Source organism: Asterias rubens, chromosome 5, assembly GCF_902459465.1.
Source record: "Asterias rubens chromosome 5, eAstRub1.3, whole genome shotgun sequence".
NCBI lineage: Eukaryota > Metazoa > Echinodermata > Asteroidea > Forcipulatida > Asteriidae > Asterias > Asterias rubens.
Window position 1 is genome coordinate 6,179,288 of NC_047066.1, and position 20,361 is coordinate 6,199,648.

At 39.0% G+C, this 20,361-nt stretch overlaps 2 protein-coding genes across 2 annotated transcripts; one reads left to right on the forward strand and one right to left on the reverse strand.

Moving 5' to 3' along the window:
* Window positions 1–208: 208 nt before the first annotated feature.
* On the reverse strand, window positions 209–17,678 carry LOC117290348. The gene is made up of 15 exons (XM_033771690.1): window positions 17,606–17,678; window positions 16,740–16,883; window positions 16,274–16,409; window positions 15,042–15,095; window positions 13,067–13,562; window positions 12,172–12,393; window positions 10,076–10,140; window positions 8,544–8,692; window positions 7,767–7,890; window positions 6,489–6,681; window positions 5,866–6,153; window positions 5,130–5,330; window positions 2,711–2,981; window positions 2,051–2,171; window positions 209–456 (listed from the first exon to the last, which is right to left on the reverse strand). The coding sequence occupies exons 2-15, from the start codon at window positions 16,787–16,789 to the stop codon at window positions 400–402; spliced, it is 2,427 nt and encodes an 808-aa protein (XP_033627581.1). The 5' UTR covers window positions 16,790–16,883; window positions 17,606–17,678; the 3' UTR covers window positions 209–399.
* Window positions 17,679–17,872: 194 nt separating this feature from the next.
* LOC117290243 (mitochondrial import inner membrane translocase subunit Tim10-like) lies at window positions 17,873–20,216 on the forward strand. The gene is made up of 2 exons (XM_033771523.1): window positions 17,873–18,073; window positions 19,395–20,216. The coding sequence occupies exons 1-2, from the start codon at window positions 17,994–17,996 to the stop codon at window positions 19,591–19,593; spliced, it is 279 nt and encodes a 92-aa protein (XP_033627414.1). The 5' UTR covers window positions 17,873–17,993; the 3' UTR covers window positions 19,594–20,216.
* The last annotated feature ends 145 nt before the right edge of the window (window positions 20,217–20,361 follow it).

Below are 20,361 nucleotides of genomic sequence, written 5' to 3' on the forward strand. Positions count from 1 at the left end.
TCTGTGTCACCAGAAAATTGTTAAAATATTATAATTACACATTTTGCATGACATCGATTTTCGTTAAAATTAATAAACCATTCACTGAGCGAAAACCACCAAACGGGAAATTAGTTTAATTTATTTCTCATCAAATATGACATTTCAGACAGAAATATTTCAAGGGATGTTTTCTACTATCATCAAAGCCCGTTTAAGTTTGATGTAAATCTGTGATCATATACAAGTTCTTTTCTTACCAATTCTTAAAGGTTCCTTTAAACTTTTCCTTTTATATTTTTACACAACTTTGTTGACTCTTTATGCGTTGACTACTAAATTACAGAAGATATGAACATACTTTTTAAGCTCCTTGTTACTTTGGTCCAGTGTTGAAGTGCGCTGACTGTACAGTGACCTTTACGGCATTGCGTCATCGCGATGTCTCGTATTCTGCCTCGGTGCGGCTGGTCTCCTCTGTGGGAACAAATAGTATCAGATAATGGATATATATATGTCAGTGGAGTACAATGGCATTCACCCAAGGTGTACAAAATTAGATCATAGACATAGATCACAGACATGTTACATCACAGATATTGGGAAACACCGCGCAATCCATAATCTGTGTCTGACCGGTTAGGGTACATGTAGGTGGGGTGTTGTTTCATGGCCGAGTGGTTTAGAGCATCAAACACAAGTTTTGGTGGTTTAGTCACCGGAGTATGGTTCGAATCCCGGTCATGACACTTGTGTCCTTGGCCAGACTCTTTACTATAAATGGTTTATAAAGTGTAACATGGTTGAGTGTTTTAGAGGATCAAACTCAAGTTTTGGTGGTTTAGTCACCAGAGTATGGTTCGAATCCCGGTCATGACACTTGTGTCCTTGGCCAGACTCTTTACTATAAATGGTTTATAAGGTGTAACATGGTTGAGTGTTTTAGAGGATCAAACTCAAGTTCTGGTGGTTAAGTCACCGGAGTGTGGGTTCAAATCCCTGTCATGACACTTGTGTCCTTGGCCAGACTCTTTACTATAAATGGTTTATAAAGTGTAACATGGTTGAGTGTTTTAGAGGATCAAACTCAAGTTTTGGTGGTTTAGTCACCAGAGTATGGTTCGAATCCCGGTCATGACACTTGTGTCCTTGGCCAGACTCTTTACTATAAATGGTATATAAAGTGTAACATGGTTGAGTGTTTTAGAGGATCAAACTCAAGTTCTGGTGGTTTAGTCACCGGAGTGTGGGTTCGAATCGCTGTCATGACACTTGGGTCCTTGGCCAGACTCTTTACTATAAATGGTATATAAAGTGTAACATGGTTGAGTGTTTTAGAGGATCAAACTCAAGTTCTGGTGGTTTAGTCACCGGAGTATGGTTCGAATCCCGGTCATGACACTTGTGTTCTTGAGGAAGATGCTTTGTAGTATAGTTGTATTAGGTTATTCTCTACAGTTCACCAAGGAGTATAAATAGGTACATGAAGTCTTTTAATATTTGAGAGAGAAATTACCTTTTTTCTCAAAATCAATGTACTTCATCAGAGGGAGCTGTTTCTCACAATGTTTTATGCTATCAAAAGTTCTCCATTGCTTTTCCGTTGCAATTATTTTTCAGCTCTACGAAACTGGTCCCAGGAAAGACTGTTTAACATTTTGGTATTAAGGTCACCTTGTGTACAATTGTGCAAAGGGGGAATTACCAAGGGAAGGTGAACTCACAAAGGCAGGCAAATATTAACAAATGCAGGCCATTATTATAAAGGCATGCCAATTTACCAAAGGCAGGCCAATATTAACAAAGGAAGTCCAATACCACAAAGGCAGGTAGGGTATTGGGTCATTTAGTCTGGAGGGGAGAGGATAATTCTATGACGTATTAGGCCAAATTAAAAAAAAATACCAGTTGATCGTCCAAAATTTATAATTTACCTCAACTTCGTCTCGGTAAAATTATCAAGAACCAGGCCTCGTTGTGATTAGACCACTAGTTGAAAACCTCTTCACCACACATTGATTCCCTTAATTATGCAAATCAACAGCCACAATGAATAGTAAGAATGTTTTACCTTTTGAGATGATTTCTGATTGGACGTTCGTGGAATGGGTGACTCCCCTTTTACTTGTAGCGCTGTTGATTGGTTAAGGCCATTTGGGTCAAAGGCCACCGTTGTTGAAGCCAATGGCTGTCTGTAAGTTATAACAATGAGGATGCAATAAAGTTTTTTATTTATTTTGTTTTTACACTTATAAACGCAGAACACATTGTGATTGTGGAGAAATAGAAAAAAAAACAACGAAATACAAATACAAGATGTACTAGGTTTCAAACAAAAATGCATGAAATTAAATGTTAAATAAGTACGACTTTACAGCAATCTTAAATTCCCGATGCAAATTTACCATCAATTATATCAATGCAGTACCCGCTGCCAAAACATAGGATTCGAACTGCCTCTAGCTACCGGACAATCTCTAGTTGGTAAGACACTGCTCTAGAATGCAAGGGTCGTGGGTTCGAATCCCACCCCGAGTAATATGCCTGTGATGTTTTGACACAGGACTCTAGAAAGTACTGAGTATACACGCACATCGGTGTATATGAGTAAAACCCAAAATAAATATTCTCTATTGCCGATGCAAATTTAACATCTATTAAATCTTAAATTCATCAATGATATCGATATTATTAATAATCCCATATTTTATATTTGAAAAAATAGACTCACTTTGCCCTTCTAGAGTTACCACTGTGACCAAACCTCTCCCTGCCCTTGGTCTGGCTCTCCCCTCTAGCAAAGCTTGGATCGTAACCATCTCCATGACCGCTGCTTCTGCTGTTGTTCGGTTTTCTTGACGACATCTTCTGTCTTGCCCCTGCGAGGGGTTGTGGAGGAAGATTGTTGTAAGCCAGAGAAGAACGAGTTTGGAAAGGGGCAGCAGTTTGATTATCGGTCTCTACACCTGATGGGCCGAATGATGACAGATTGGCTTTAGACGCTGTTGATTAAGACAAAGACGAGAAGCGATTTGGTACACTTCAACTACCACACCCGAAACTGTACACAGTAGTTGGGGCTCACAGATAGTCAATAATGAGCAATGCTCGGGTTCTGATACTGTCCCATCCATTTACAAATTTTACTTATTGACAAGTTGACTTGAGTTAGCCATGTCATCGTGTTGGTGGAATAAGGTTGTATCTTCCAAAATAGCATTGATGCTAAATACAAGTTCACATGTATCACCTTAATAAAAATAATAATAATTGTGGCTTCTTATATTGCGCACATGTCCGTCACCCAGTGACGCTCCTGGCGCTGTAGCATACAGTATTTCCTGCCGGATGTGGGACTACGCTTGAATTATGAGACCTAGTTTTGATAGCACCATGTTATGCTTTACAAGGTACTGTGACGCAATTTGCTGCCAGGATGCACACACAAAGTTAATGGATGCTGAGATACAATGTATGTAATGCTGCTTTAATGTCGGCATTAATAGTGTATTATGAGAAAGATAACAATTCAGTACTATTTGATATCATGGCTTAAGAATTCATGCAAAGTTATCATTTCCTTTGTACACTTTTTGAGATGCACTGCAATTTGTAATCAAGGTTGCATCACCCCATGAAAGTTTGAAAGCTTCTTCAATTTAAAGTCAATTTACTTGACAATAGAAAGCTACACTTTAATTTCCTTATAGTCTCCACATTTTCCTTGGTTTTTCCAAGACCAGAGATTTCAAAAGTCTAGGAGTTTTATTGATTGATTGATTTGGTTTCTTCCAACTGTTGATTATACGAAACAAATTAGAGATGTTACTTTTGATGGCAAGATACAAGGAATAGTTTTGTCATTACAAGTTTCACTGATTTCAGTTTTATGCATTTATCTTTCTTTTAATTAACTGAAACTGAAATTTTTTATATAGTAATTCTTGTGCTCATAGTTTTGCTCTTTGGTTGCTTGTTGATGTTAATTCCTTGTTTGCTTTTAATCATTTGCATTATTAATAAATAAAAATTTGGGGGGGGGGGTTAGGACTGGAAAGTTTACCCATTAACTTTTTGGTATGTAATTGTTCCTGAAAGTGAAAGCGATTCTTGTGTTAAATAGCTCATCTAACCAAGATCTACAATCCTTATTTCATTGGTAGCAATGAGTCATTGCTCAATAATATGTCCTTCCTTGTTTGGCCTTTAAGTATTAATCCTTGACTGTTAATCATTTACATGGTTTTGTTCTTGTTAAAATAGCTATAGGTTTTAGTATTAAGAATTACACTTGAGTTTATTTTATATTTTGAATGGCATTAGGATTAATTTTAGACTTGCCCACTTGCATGGACTTCGACAGAGGAAAGTTGTAAAAATTGACCCTCATACTTTCTCCTGTTTGTGCTTTTTGCCTCTGTCGGATATCTGCATTGGATTGCCCAAGCCTAACTTTATCAACACAATAATTGTATACTCATCCCCTGACGTCCTGCTCTAGACAAAGTTGACTTTACTCTTGAAATACTAGGCTTAAGATTGATTCTATAAGTTTCTAAGAGAAAAGACTGATTGTTGCACTAGGCAGATCCTAATTCAAGAGAGTTAGCAGGACAGCGTAACTTCAATTATTTTTTTTGTCTCTGCATTTTAACTGTTTGTTTCAAAACAGTCATTCTGTCCCCTGATCAAGAACAAGGAACTGTTTCATACCACCTCAAGTCTCCATCAACTTCGGCGCCCCCTTATTTCTTCAACTTTCATGGAAGAACTTTTTCATCACCCGCACCATCATTATATCTTCAAGTGTCATCAGGTTCTGGAAAACATGCCTTGTAAAATCTCTGTCTGGAGGTATTATGTAACCCTGATTCCAAACCTTTGTTTTACAAATGTGGCATACGAACATGGATGGGCTGCCAACATTGTTTGTCTTTACATAGATTGCATATAGCGCCATGATCGCCATAATTTGATGATAAACAATGGAAAAAGGCATGCGTGTATGCGCTCAGCAAATGATAGCCTTTCACCCGTGCACTTTTCATCAAAGATGTTGGTCAGTCATAATGTCATGTGCAATCCATCTATATTCCGAAATCCAGAATCTGTGAATCACGGCGAGTGCCGACTCAATTTTCTTTACTCACATTTAGTACGGTTGTGTCCCGGCGGGTATGAGTCCTGCTCACCTCCTCCAAGTCTTGAATTCAGCCGGCCACCGACCACGTTATTGAGCTCCTCTTCTCCGTCAAGTAAGACCGGGGTGTCGCACAGCGACTTCAGGGTCTCCTGTACCTTGGTACTGCTCTTACTCTGAGGGCGCTGTTCAAAGTGCCTCGACTGACCAGCTGCAACCAGATTGAATGCAAGAAAATTAAAGAGCATTAAAAAAAGCCACAAATACCCGTTTCCTTCTGTACTTTTAGAGTTAAAGGCACTGGACACTATTGGTAATTACTCAAAATAATGGTTAGCATAAAAAATTACTTGGTCATGAACAATAGAGAGCTGTTGATAGTTTAAAACGTAGTTTAAAACTGAAGTAGTGTAGTTTTTTGAGCAAGAAGTAATTTTCCACGAACTTGATTTTGAGACCTCAGATTTAGAATTTGCGGTCCCGAAATCAAGCATCTGAAAGCACACAACTTTGTGTGACAAGGGTGTTTTTTCTCCCATTATTATCTTGCAACTTCTACGATCAATTGAGTTCAAATTTTCACAGGCTTGTTATTTTTTGCATATGTTGAGATACACCAAGAGAGAAGACTATTGACAATTCACCAAGGTGTCCAGTGTCTTTAAACAGATCACTGGCGTTAGATGAAAAGGATTTATAAAAACTTCAACATTGAATGGTCAGACAGTAAGAGGTTGACAACCTACCAGTATTATTTGTCTTTGGTTTGGGAACAGCTCCCTCAATAGAATGACCAGTGACTAATGCAGAGGGTCTGCCATGGCCCCCTCTATTGCCCCCTCTATTGCCCCTATGGACGTATTTATCTGCTGGTGACTGGCCGAGCGGGTGTGTTCTCTGCTGCTGGAAGGTAGGGGCCATGTGGTGCGCCTTACGAGGGTATTGGGAATGGGATAGGGAGCTGGATTTATCCATCTTGACTGGGATGACGTCAACATCATCATCTTCATCATCGTCGTCATCTACGCTGGGGTCTTCAAAACAAAAGGAAAAAACTTTCATTAAAAAAAGCAACACCAGGCATGTGTTTCTAGCGTAACAAACACCCAGAGTTTTGGATGTTGGAACAAAAGTAGAAAATGACATACAGGGTGAGAGGGCGCTATACAAGTCCACTGTTGAAAATTAGGACAGCTGGCCAAATATTATCACAAGAGGGCACTAAACCTATTCTACATTTATATTAGGATTAAAACACTCAGACTGTCTCAAAAACCTACGGTATATTTTCCCTTTAATACTGAGAGTCAAATTTATCAGCAAATCCCTTTCAAAGAAGAAAAAAATTGTCAGAAATATTGTTTCATACCAATTACTGGATGTTGCTCTGGATATTTCTTGGGTATGTTGAGAGCAGCAAAGTCTTGAGGTCGTTGTCCTCTCTGTGGATTTGGACGAATCAGACTCTCTACTGCTCCACCCCTCTGGGTGGGGTACGCCCCTGGGGCTGTGTCAAAGGTCGCAGGTAAAGGAGTCTCAGTGCGATTTTCAACACAGTTGACCTTGTCAATGGGGAGTAAACAAAGGTAGAACAAAATATCGGAACACGACATTAGGTTTAGGATTTCATTCTTGAACTATCATATTTATTTTTGCGTTGAACAACAACAAATTTACGAGACCTTTGACTTCTGAATTATCGTAATGGCACTGAGCTATCTCCCTAATTTGTCAATATCTTTGTTCGGAGGTGCCGGTCATGCCACAATATTGGTAGGCAATGGGCTATGCTGGCTGGCTGCCCTGGACTCACAATGTTTTTGCTCAGCACTCCGTGCAAAATACATTGTGCTGCCCAGCACAGATTTCCCCTAAAACGAATCCAAATATTGTTCACTGTGCATTGATCTGTGACACAGAGTATCAAATGTCATAGAGATAGAACAAAGTCAAAAGGCCATTCAACTATTGCAGGGCCCCATAACATGAATAGTTTGGAAACTTGGCATCATGCCTGAAGCTTGCCTGAAATTAAACATGGATAATTTTGTTGATCGGCTCGCCCTTGGTGGACTTCGTGGAAGTTTGATTTATTGCCCACCACTAAAATTGGTCTAGCTACAGCCCTGATGATGATCTAAAGCTTAAAGGCAGTGGACACTATTGTTAATTACTCAAAATAATTATTAGCATAAAACCTTTCTTGGTGACGAGTAATGGGGAGAGGTTGATGGTATAAAACATTGTGAGAAATGGCTCCAACTGAAGTGCCATAGTTTTCAAGAAAGAAGTAATTTTCCACAAATTTGATTTCAAGACCTCAGATTTAGAACTTAGAGGTCTTAAAATCAACCATATAAACGCACACGTGTGACAAGGTTGTTTTTTTCTTTCAGTTATTATCTCGCAAGTTCGATGACCGATTGAGCTCAAATTTTCACAGGTTTGTTACTTTGTGCATATGTTGAGATACACCAACTGTGAAGGCTGTTTACGTAGTTCTGAACATGCGCATAATTCTGAGAACAATGGATTTACCCGGTAAGTCTGCTGCCCTCTATCGTCCCAGAAAGTCTCCCATTGTGTCCACTGCCTTTAAACAAGTCGGGCTAAAAGTGTCAATGTTGGGATTGTATTTGGAACCTACCTGATGCATGGGAATGGCGTCAGCTGGTAATAGTACATCACAGAACTCACATGGTAACATGGTAAGATTGTCATCCATGTAACCTTGGGAGTTGTCTTGCTGGCCGAAGGAACTACTTGAGTACCTACACAGAAAAAGAAAAGAAAAAAACAATGATCATTTTAATGATCAGGTATTAAAATACCTTAACAAAATCTATGTCCCATCCGAAGGACAAAGCTTAAGGACACAGGTGTCCAACCGGGACTCGAACCCACACTCTTAAATGCTCGGCCATGCGACTTCCACAATTTTCTGATTTTTTTTTAAGAACAACTTTCTACAGTGAGATTTGAACCGGAAACTGCCAGGTCAACATGATGTAACAGCCTTATAAACGCCTTACATGTACGTGTATATTTATGTATGTATAACAGTATGCTCTGGTGTATATATAAATGGCGTATGGGTAAAACACAAAGATAAAAGTAACTGTTTGGTAGTTACCCTGAAGGCAAAGACCTATATCCCAGGTTATTTAAGGTGTCAGAGGGTATGGTGTATGGATAAATCACAAAGAGTAAAGTATCTGTTTGGTAGTTACCCTGACGGCAAAGACCTAGATCCCAGGTTATTTAAAGTGTCAGAGGGTATGGTGTATGGATAAATCACAAAGAGTAAAGTAACTGTTTGGTAGTTACCCTGACGGCAAAGACCTAGATCCCAGGTTATTTAAGGTGTCAGAGGGTATGGTGTATGGGTAAAACACAAAGAGTAAAGTAACTGTTTGGTAGTTACCCTGAAGGCAAAGACCCATATCCCAGGTTATTTAAGGTGTCAGAGGGCGGCTGAGGCGGATGACTCTGGTGATGACTCCTCTGACGACTGTTATTGGCCAGAGACGAGTCTGGTATCGGATGGCAAGAAATGTCCGGCCGGCAACCAGTCTACAAATGAAAAACATAAATAAGGAGAATGCTACAAATGTATATAGATGGCAAACATGGTCAACAACTACGTATTTATTGATCCCAATCCACCTGAGGGCATCATCACACTTATTAGTCTTGATTGTGCCATTTGAGAGTCAATGTACCTGTGTGTTATAGTGTTGTGTAAGCTTGGGTGATATCGATTTATTTTATTCACGATATATCGCCGACAATATGTCGCGATATTCAATATAATCGCGATTAATTAAATTTGACATCATCAGTCTTCAAACTCCCAGTGAAAGTTGTAGAAGAGACAGTCATAGCATAAGAGAGGTGCTCTAATGACATATTCTTCTGGTTTTACTCCAAACCTATGGGGTGCAAGATGTCTCAGCTAGGAAATACATCGCGATATTGCGATACTTGATCGAATCGCGATATACCGATATTTCGATTAAAACCAAATTGATCCGACATCGTAATCGTTTCCAAATTAATATCGCGATATTCGATAATATCGTGGTATCGCCCAAGCTTAGTGTTGTGCACATTGAAGGTGACACATCCGCATTAAGGGTTTGGTACTTTTTGTATGACGCAATACACCACAGATTTACATTAAACTTAGATGGTTTAAAAATGATGATGATAGAAAGCTTCCCTTAAAATACTACTTGCTGAGGTGAAGTAGTTTTTGAGAAAGGAGAAACACAATTTCACAAATATAATTTCTTTTTGCAGTGAGACGAAAATTATTTTAGCATGAACAACAGATTTACGCAACTCTCCTGAAAAAAAATTGCTCTATGATTTTTCACTTAAATTGTCTCAACAAAAACGTGACGACTAACAAACTGGAACTTCTACAGGAAAATTATATTACAAACATCTTTATGCACAGCGAGTAGGGATTCATGTCTTGGCCAACAAATTTGTTGATGTAACTTTACTCCCAAAACAACGAGTTTAGCAGATAGTACCTGTGTGTGACTAATGCACATACTAGATATGTTACCACACAGAGAGCAATGGGAAAACAATTTTGTAGGGATATGTTGAGAAAACGATGCTCAACATACTGATCACTGTACCATCAGAGCTTGAATTTGATGCTTTAAACTGCCCAGCCATTAGACACTATATTGACCCCTTGCACGCGCGTCACACGCGGTGACTGATGCCACGCTCACCATGTTGGTGCAGTTAGGTTTACGTGTATTAACGCCGCGTCGCTTCAGTGCATAACGCACAGCAAACTCTATGCATAGAGTTATATGAAAACGCACAGTGAAATTGCCCACCAGTACGGCGCATTCAAGATTTTTCTGATGATGATGTCAGGTGAAATGGGTCAATAGGAGCTCATTTATTTTATTTATATTCGTTGAGACCTACCTGGTGTTCTATGAGACTCTCAACTGGTATTTGTTGCATACAGAATTCACAAGGTAGAGTTAGATCTAGAGTTGTGATGAAGAAAAAGCAAATGGACGGATATTAACGGTCATAAACATTCAATAGATGGATTTCTTCGACCGCCATATTTGATGTGCAAGGCTGTCATTGGCTAAGAGCTGTGCACGAATGCAAATTTGCATTGTTTATATCAAATATGGCAGTTGGTGACGCTTAATGCAAACCATCTTTCCCATCCAATTCAATAACGTTTATTTTGGTATTGCCCTCAAAAGATATAATACATCATTGGTGTTTTCATAAGTATTAACAGTAGCCCTATAGCAGATATAAACAGTAGCCAAAATTATTAACAAGTCAATGGGCAAAACTTAAAGTTGGGTGAAGCCTTGGCTTTTGAACCCTAACCTATGGACAGACGTAACACTGCGTAAGACCCACAAAGACAAGGGACTAAAAGGACAGACGACCAAATGTAGGTGTATTAATTCATACCTGATACTAATTAAATTATTCCTCTTTTAGCCACTCTAACTCTCTTCATATTTTTATTTTTAAAATTGTTTCATTTTGCGGTTAAAACTCTATAAGATAAGCAATTAAAAAACAGGGAAAAAGAAAGAAAACAAATTAAGTCTGAAGGGATCCCTATAAGAAACAAAGTTCCTGTCTAGAGGAATCCCCTCTCCAGCTGGTCCTAAAGAGCAAAATAAATTGAAACATAAACAACAACAAAGTACATACAAATAAAACAGCAATGAAAATATAACAAATGCGCTTAGTCAAATACACATTCAAGGGCAAAAACAAAGGATAAAACATAAATGAAAAATACCTTTAAATGGGATGATAAGGAAGTAAATTGAAGAAAGAACAAAAAAACATATTTTAAACAAAAATTGTTTAAAAAAATAGGGCACACTATAGTGGCTTAGTCCTCTGTCCTTGAATGTTGGGTTGATCAGCCTCTTAACCATTGATATTTTCCAAGTCCTTCTTGAGTTACAGTTAATAATAATATTGAAGTCTTATATAGCGCACATACCAACAAGGTACTCAAGGCGCTGAGTATATACACACTTTCAGAAAGATAGGTTATTGAAGTTATGAATTCTGAGACCCAATTATGTAGCACCTTACAAGGGTTTAGAAGGTGCTCCGGAGCATACAGCAGCCACAGCCAGGAACACCGGGGTGAACCCCTTCCCTTTTGGGCAAGTGCACTGGGATCTTTTACATGCGTTACACAACACATGGGACCAACGGCTTTACGTCCCACCCGAAGGACGAAGCAATGGTAAAGTGTCTTGCTTAAGGACACAAATGTCAATGACTGGGGGATTCACACCCACACTCTGCTGATCGGAAACAACAGAGATTGAATTCGGTGCTCTCAACCGCTCGACCACGACACTTCCACACGTGCACATTATTTTGCAAGCACAGTGAAGGGGACTTGCTACTGTTGTTCCCTTTTCGAAAAAATTCCCCCAGGGGGATCAAATTTAATAACAACAAGCATAAAAACAAAACACCAGGGCCCAATTTCATAGAGCTCCTAAGGCAGAAAAAACTAGCTAAGCACAACCAAATGTTTGCTGACCAGAATATGGTTACCAGCCAATCTTCCATGTCACAAGTACAATTTGTGACTGGTATCCTGCTCATTCCTGCTAAGCAGAAAATTGTTCTGCATCATTTTCTGATAAAAGACACTGGACACTATTGGTAATTGTCAAAGACAAGTCTTCTAACTTGGTGTATCTCAACATATGCATAAAATAACAAACCTGTGAAAATTTTATCTCAAATGATCGTCGAAGTTGCGAGATAACTATGAAAGAAAAAACACCCTTGTCACAAGAAGTTGTGTGCTTTCACATGCTTGATTTCGAGACCTCAAAATCTAGTTCTGAGGTCTCGAAATCAAATTCGTGGAAAATTACTTTATACTATCAACCTCTACCCATTATACTCGTTATCAAGTAAGATTTTATGCTAACAACTATTTTGAGTAATTACCAATAGTGTCCACTGCCTTTAAGCAGATCTATGAATCTGGGCCTTGCTCTTACCTGAAAATTGATCTCTGAAGGTGTTAATGGCCGGAATGCCGTAGCCATCTTTCATGATTCCATGGATGCCGACATTGTCCGAGAAATCCAGGCCGGCACTCTGGAATTGGTGGTCCGTTGGGAAGGGGGTGGCATCATAGTATAAATCTTGGGCTAGATGGTTGGCTAGGCTCTCATCGGAGTCCTCCTGGTTAACCATCGATTGAAGCAGAGCTCTCTCTTCTGAAAAATAAATGGATCGGGTAGTTGTTGTTGAGTCGTCAACAACCCTTGATGTTTTCAAGTACAGATTACGCAAGGCTTGAAATTTAAACACTGGACCACCGGCCAGTGATTTCAGTGTTGGGCCAGTAAACTCACATCAAGGCAAGGTCTTGTGTTTTTTTGAACTCATAATTTTTATCTCCTCAACGAAGTAATGTTCAAAAATTGAGTTTGACTCTCACAAATTTCTTTCAATCCTGCCGAGTATCACCCATAAAACAGAAGAGATAAACCTTCTCTTAGCGTTTGTTCAAAATAAAGTAGCTTAGATGATAAAATTGTGTTATCTTTTTTCTTCTAGTCTCTTTTCAATTTGATTCTGGTCTTGACTCATAGTCCTTTGGTCATATGGATTTTACCACCAACTTCAAACCCTGCTAAGCGGTGTCACCTTCAGCTAAGCACCTAGCAGAAAATAGTTAAGCAATATTCTCTGCTGGAGCAACTTTATGAAATTGTGCCCTGGTTAGTCTGCTGCCATCTAAGTCTCAAGGTCTCCCATTATTTTATTCTTCGCACATTCTGAAGCATTTTTCCTTGTGTAATATAAATCTTGCAGAAAATTCACCATGCAGATCTACAAGTGCATTTAAACAGAACACCAGGCCAACACATGATGCAAACATCGTACCGTTTTTCTCTATGCTTCTCGCCCTGTTTTTTGCCATCATGTTCTGGACGCGGTCATGGTTTTTCCGATGCTTCCTGTCGCCGTCAGTTTCCTCTGAGAATGCCCTCCTCATATCCCTGGCATTCCCGCCCCTTCCTGCCGCAAGGGGGCCCCTGTTCCTTGCTCCAGGAAACTGGTCAAACAGCTCTTGCTGCTGGTGGAGAGCCTCTGTCGAGTCAAGCGACCTGATCCCGAACGGGTTCGTCTGCCGCGGGTTTGTAGACAGGGAGGACAACAACGAGGTCTTCACCGGGTTTGGCTTCGCCGGTTTGACCTCCGGGTACTGGCAGACGCTCTCTTCGTGCCTGGCCTTGTCTCGGAAGAAGATGTAGCGACTGCATAGGGGGCAGGGGTCTGTGCGACTGCCGCAAAAGTCTTTGTGCTCAGTCAAGCTTTTGTGATCCATATCCATTTCACAGTATTCGCACTGAACTTGGCGTTGGGGACAATGTTCGGCCTGATGTTCAAACAAATTTCAAGATTATAAGTAAACATAAGAAGGAATCCTGTCCATGAAAATACTACTATTGATCAAATTCAAATTCGTGGAGGTTGTTGCCAAATAGTCTAGTGCACAGGACTCAAGGTCCTGTGTTTCTGCAGAGTGATGCTACGAGTCCAGGTCTTGACACCAGCCCTGATACTTCAGCTTTTAAGGGGCAAGGCAGTTTTGCCTTGACTTTTTGTTAAAATTTAGGGCACCAAGGCAATTTTCAAAAATTTCAAAGGGCATCACGGCAATCATAAAAAGTTGGGAAGGGCATGACGGCAATTTGAAAAAAAAAAAAAAAACTCAGATTTTTTCATTTCAATCGACGATTGCTTCATATACCCATGATCATGCACTAACTAACCCACTGTCACTGAAAAAAAGCATTCATATAACTCAACAAAATAAACAAAATAAACAAATCTTACACTTCACAATAACAAAATATTTATGTTCATACGGATCCTACTATTGGTCACGCACGTTCTGTAGTTTTTCGTAGAGACGCTCAAATTCCCACGTAACTGTTCCATTTTGACACGATGTTGACAGAATAAATGCATGCGGTGCGCGACGACTATGCTGTACATGATGTACATTACATGTACAAAGCATGCAATTTTTCACATGTGCAGACACATCGAGTCTTCGTCTCAAGGCGTGTGTTGGTGGTTCGCGTAATTTTATCAATAGAGGGCGTTTAATCTCACGCTATCGCATTGTTCTGAAACGCTCTCTAGCGTTCAATGTTTCTTGTAATTTTTTTTTCGCACGCCAAGAACAACGACTAGCGGGCCTGAAATCTGCTGTTGTGCATTACATGTACGTGCGTGAAATTTGGTTCTATTTCTTTGCGTGAAATTTACACAGACATCGGGACTTTTTGGCCTATTTCCGAACTTGGACATCGTTGAATTAATTGTTTTTTCGGGAGGATGGGCACGGCGGCAATGATGAGAAAAGGGGTTTTTGAAGGGCACTGCGGCAATGGGTAGGGGCAACGACGGCAATTGCCGTCGTTACCGTCGTGAAGTATCAGGGCTGTGACACTTATGTCCTTAACCATTATTGCTTCGTCCTTCGAATGTCATGATTCCGTTTCTTGTGTAATGCACTTTAAAAACCAAGACACTTAAAAAAAAAAATCTCTAAACAATATTGATTGACTTGGTAACAAAATGAAAAGTTGAAACGGAGGTGGTTGGTTCAGATTCTGCTCTAGTCAATATTTCTTTGTTCCAAGTCTAAATCATCTGTATTTCTCATCACTTTCTTAAACACCAGGACAAATACTACAATTTATAAAACTCCACTACAGTACATACTTGTACCTTCATTAGTTTCCGTAGTGTCTCCACAAAGTGGTTTGCCCATTTCATTGGTTTAAAAGGTTAATAATCTTAAAATACAACTCAAACAAAAACGGGGAAAAGGAGTTGGTCTTACATCGTGTTCTTCTTGTTTACACTTCTCCACTGCCTCTCCACATTTACAAGTCACCTAGGGAACAATTAAAAAAACTGTTATTAATACTCTGTCGGTCGTCCAAACCATTCCCAGTACACCTTGCTTTATGGTAACTTAAAGGAACACGTTGCCTTGGATCGGACGAGTTGGTCTATAAAAAGCGTTTTTTTAACCCTTTTTTATAAAATGCATATGGTTGGAAAGATGTTTTAAAAGTAGAATACAATGATCCACACAAGTTTGCCTCGAAATTGCGTGGTTTTCCTTTTACTGTGCGAACTTACACGGTCGGCCATTTATGGGAGTCAAACATTTGACTCCCATAAATGGCCGACCGTGTTAGTCGACGAGGTAAAAGGAAAACCGTGCATTTTCGAGGCATGTTTGTGTGGATGATTGTATTCTACTTTTACGTTTTTCTACCTATATGCATTTTATAAAAAAACGGTTACAAATGCTTTTCAAAGACCAACTCGACCGATCCAAGGCAACGTGTTCCTTTAACATCCAAATGTTTGGACATAAATTTGGTTTGAATGCATCAAACTACAAACACTTGTTATTTGGACCTTCATTCCCAGGTTCAACAATGTCAGTTAGTTTCCCTTTGGTTCAATACTTGATATTGAAATAAAAAGTCCCATCTCCTTAAGGTGATCCCGTTCCTCCCACTTCCCAAATTTGTGCCTTACGGTTGGGTTGGGATGGCCTAATCATAGCTGGGATTGCCTGATAGTTTAAACAGTCCGTGAACCTCTAAAGTAAATTCTTGATCCTCTCATGTTTCTGTTATTGACTCAGAACTGGACTTGTACGTGATATTATTAATATCACATTCTTGAGAAAACTTGGCAAGAATCCCTCATATTCATGCTCCATCAAACATCCACACACCATGCAAGCACCCTAGTGTTGCAACCACCCATGGACCAACTTAAACGTTCCAGTCGTCCGATCCTCATACACAGTGAAATATCACTTGATCCAAGACAACATAGGGAATCCACCAACATTAGGTTTAGAGGGCTCAAATGGTAGGGCAGCGGCACATTAGTCCCGAAGGTCCAAATCCTGCTCTAGTAAAAACAAAAAAATTGTTCAACCCCCCAAAATAAAGAGAATGCAAAACAATGGAAGAAATATGGTTACTAGTTTGGTACAAGCCATGGATCTTCTTCAGTTTCACTGCTTTTTTATTAATTGATAATCACCTTAGCGTGATACTCGTCATTGTGTTCCTCCATTTCTGAGCGGGGTACCGGCTCCTTGCACTGGTTGCATAGCACTATGTTGCGTGAACAATGCGTTTGGTGGATGATGTAATTCACCGAAGGAATGTCTCGCTTGCTAGGATGGAGAGGAGAGAAAAAAGGATACATCGATTAGATTCTTTGGATGCTGGGAAAGAAAGGATTAGAAAATGTCTTCTGTGGTACATTGCTTAAAATGTGAGCTTTCTTATTAACAAAATAAAAAATAAAATTTGAAAATATAGAGGTGTCCATAACAACTATCAAAGGAGTTGGAGTTTTTTTTCAAACTTTTGGGTTGGTTTTCAGAAAATCACAAAATAAGAAAACTAAAAAATATAGAACTTAACCGAGTATAAAGTAAAGGAGTACAGCGCCCCAGTAATAATGGGACTAGGTGAGGACAAGAAACTTGTCATTTACTCACCAATTTTTACAGTAGTCTGTGGCAACCACATCTTCATTCTCTTTGGCCATCTTGGATTCTTGTCTTGTCCAGTGAACACACTTATGACAGCAGAGGATTATTCACTGTAAACTCAAGAGATGTAGAACTCTCCAATATGGAAACCTAGACATTAAAAATGAATTTTAAAAAAATTTGACACACACGATATGTATGTTTCAATGATTCAAAAATATTATTATGGATGACTGTGTACTTAGCCTACATAATACAATTTATAGTTATAAATTTAACATGAATGTACACAAATATATTACAGTTACACACAGCTTAGTTTTATAAAGTGTTTTATCAGGTTACCCGTTGTTTTGGCAAATTGCTTTGATTTTGTGATTTTTATTTGTGGCTTTTCATTTGACTCAGTCTACTCTCTGAGTCTAAACTAAATAAATAAAAAATATGTCATTTTCTTTTGTTTTTCTCAACTCAACTTCTCAAGCCCCAAAAAGCTCTCAACGGTTTTCATTGTCATGCATTGGTAATAATTACAAACTTACCTTAACTATGGGTAAAAAAACAATATTAATATTACCTTAACTTCTTAACATGAATGAAGCTTTTGTAATAGAACACAACTACAAGAAAGTTCCAATGGGCGGACGTGGAATTTGTTGGCGATGAGCAATGTTGTGTGGGAATTCCCCTTCTTCGATACGCAATGTGCCATTTCTAAATCGATGGTGGGGAATTCTCAAATTTATATAAAGTAAAAACCCGAATATCTGAAAGATTTATTAACATATATCACTTCAAATTAATACAAAACAAGGTTGCAATGTTGGATTATATTATCACAAACTATGGCAAGAAAGGTGACTGATTCTTACGTCCAATTCGTCTCTTTATCGACTCTTGCGTCTTGTTTTTATGCAGTGACTTTTCGAAGAGTGGGACGTCTACAACCTCATCCCCGCGTATTCGTTATTTTGTCGGAACATAACATGGGGTCGACTATTTGCCAACGAAATTGACAACAATCTGGTATCTGACCTCATTTAATGCAAAAGTTAGTATTTGGTTGTAATACAATTTTTGGACCAGCCTATATAAGTATGGCACCCACTCAAAATAAACGCAACGGAACAATATTTTTGAAGAGCCCCACACTATAAACTGCCGGTGTGTGATTTCACGTGCAAATAACGTAACGTTGAGATAATTTTAGCAAATCCAAAATCCTCATTCTGAAAATAGAGTGAATATTTAGCCTGCAAAATGGCTGGTTTGAATCAGCAACAGCAGATGCAGCTTCTGGCTGAGCTGGAAATTGAAATGATGGCCGATATGTATAACAGGTCAGTATTTTAGTCTATAATTTATAAAGTGTTTCCCCACCACCATCTCAATCTCATTCTCATTAATTCTCAATCTGATTAGTGATTCTTGTGCTGGCTCTCATTTCTCACCAGTCACATCCATACTAACCCATATATGTGACATTCAATTCAACAAGCGCAGTTACGGCAGCCACCACAACCGAACGTAAAATTGAACCTCACGGCGCGGCGGCGTAAGTAAGCCATAAACCCTAAAAACGGAATTTCTCTCATTTTTTATTTTAAATAAATTATATTATTTTATTTTTATTATTAATTAAAATACTAATTATTTCAAAACGAATGAAAAAATAAGTGGCATAAAAATGTCCAATATCATTCCTGTCAAATTATTTGTTTACCCCGCACGAGTGCAGCCCATCATTCAAATTACTACGTGACGTACAAGCATGGTGTACAAGCTACATTTAGATTGTCTCTGCGTTACCAATTTCCATTATTTATTGATTAAAGTCACCTGGAAGTGGTATTTTTTTTAAATAAAGCTTTTGTCACTAATATATGTGTTTTGATGAGTGGAATGTGAATAAACAGTTAACTAAGGTTTTAAAAAATCAGTTCTTATGTTATTTACAAAGTTAAGAGTAGACCCCGACCCGAGAGGGCGCTGTTCGTGACGTCAATCGAGGCAGATATTGCCTGTAATGCGTAGAGTAAACACAATTGCAAAGTACATGTACAAGTCGTGAGTTTGTACGTTTAAAAAAAAAAAAAATTGGTTTTTTTTCCAGCAACGCCGACCAGGTGTATTGCTGCTGAATGCAGAAAAACACTTTTTGAAATGTACCAACTCACAACTTGGACGTACATGTACTTTGCACGTGTGTTTACTATACGCATTGCAGGCAAAGTCTGCCTCGATTGACGTCACAAAAGGGGTAGGCGGAGTCAGCCCCCAAAAACAACTTTATATATTTTTTAAACATATAAATCGTGACAACCAATTAATTAAAAAAATTGTTTTATTGTTCGTAAGCATATACTCTTATGTTTGAAAGAAAAAAAATTCTATTTCCAGGTGACTTTAAAGTAAATAAGACAATGACATGTTGCAGGCCTTGAACTTTGCTCTATGAAGGGGTACAGCAATTTGTTATCTGGTAATAAGGGGCACCTTTTAAGTTCTAGTTCAACTACGGGAAAAATGTAAGTTTGTATCAGTTTTGAAGAGGCCACCACAGCAAAAGCAAATGGCACCATGGCAACGGGTGTGGATGTCACCTGATGTTGTTTTAACTGTGCTTGATATTCTCTACTTGTTTTGTTTCCTAAATCCTAGGATGACGTCCGCCTGCCAGAAGAAGTGCATAGCAGCATCTTACGGCGAAGGAGATTTATCCAAAGGAGAATCCGTCTGTCTGGACCGTTGCGTCGCAAAGTACCTGGAAGTTCACGACAATCTTGGGAAGAAACTGACGGAGAAATCCATGCAGGATCAACAACTACAACAGCAGCAAGGTGCCGAGAAAAAGAGCTAGTGACGTCGGGAAAACTTACGCAGGGACTTATTTTCATGCAGAGGTGCTCAATAAGAACTCCAAGACTGTGGGAGTTTTTGATCCATGGGGGATTTGATTGCCTGGAGTGTGGAGGTTGTCTGCAATGATAAGAACTGTTGTTGAGAAATACAACTGAACTTCTGTTTTTTGAAGTTTTTTTAAGTGACTGGCTCGGACCTGTGATGTAACTTTTTCAATATTTAGTAGAAAGATCTAGGTCCTTGTTTAAGAGTAAATTCTACCACCAAAGAATTTCTCCATGATCCGAATGTTTAAATGTAAATCTAAATAATGCATCTGGTCAGGGCCGAATTGGGAGGGGGGGGGATCCACAAGATCGCAGAACTTGAAGCTCAGAATTTTTTCAGGGACAGCATTTTTAAGACCAAAATTAAAATAAAAAGAGACTAGAATCAAAATGAGAACATAGTTTTATCATCTAACCTGTTTCATTTGAACATATTAAACACTGAGAGAAGACTGATCTCATCTGTTTTATGGGCAATACTCGGCAGGATTGGAAGATTCTTGTGAAACTCAAAGGTAACATTTGAACATCAGTCTTTTGAGAAAAAGATGTTGAATTTGGGAAATTTCATTTTAGACATAATTGTCAATAATACAGTGAGGTATGTTTACTCAAAGAAAGACACAAGACCGTCGGACTTGTCCAGTCTTGGGCCCAACACTGAAATCACTTGCCTCGTGTCGGTGAACCATTGTTAAATTCGAGCCCTGCTTGAAACT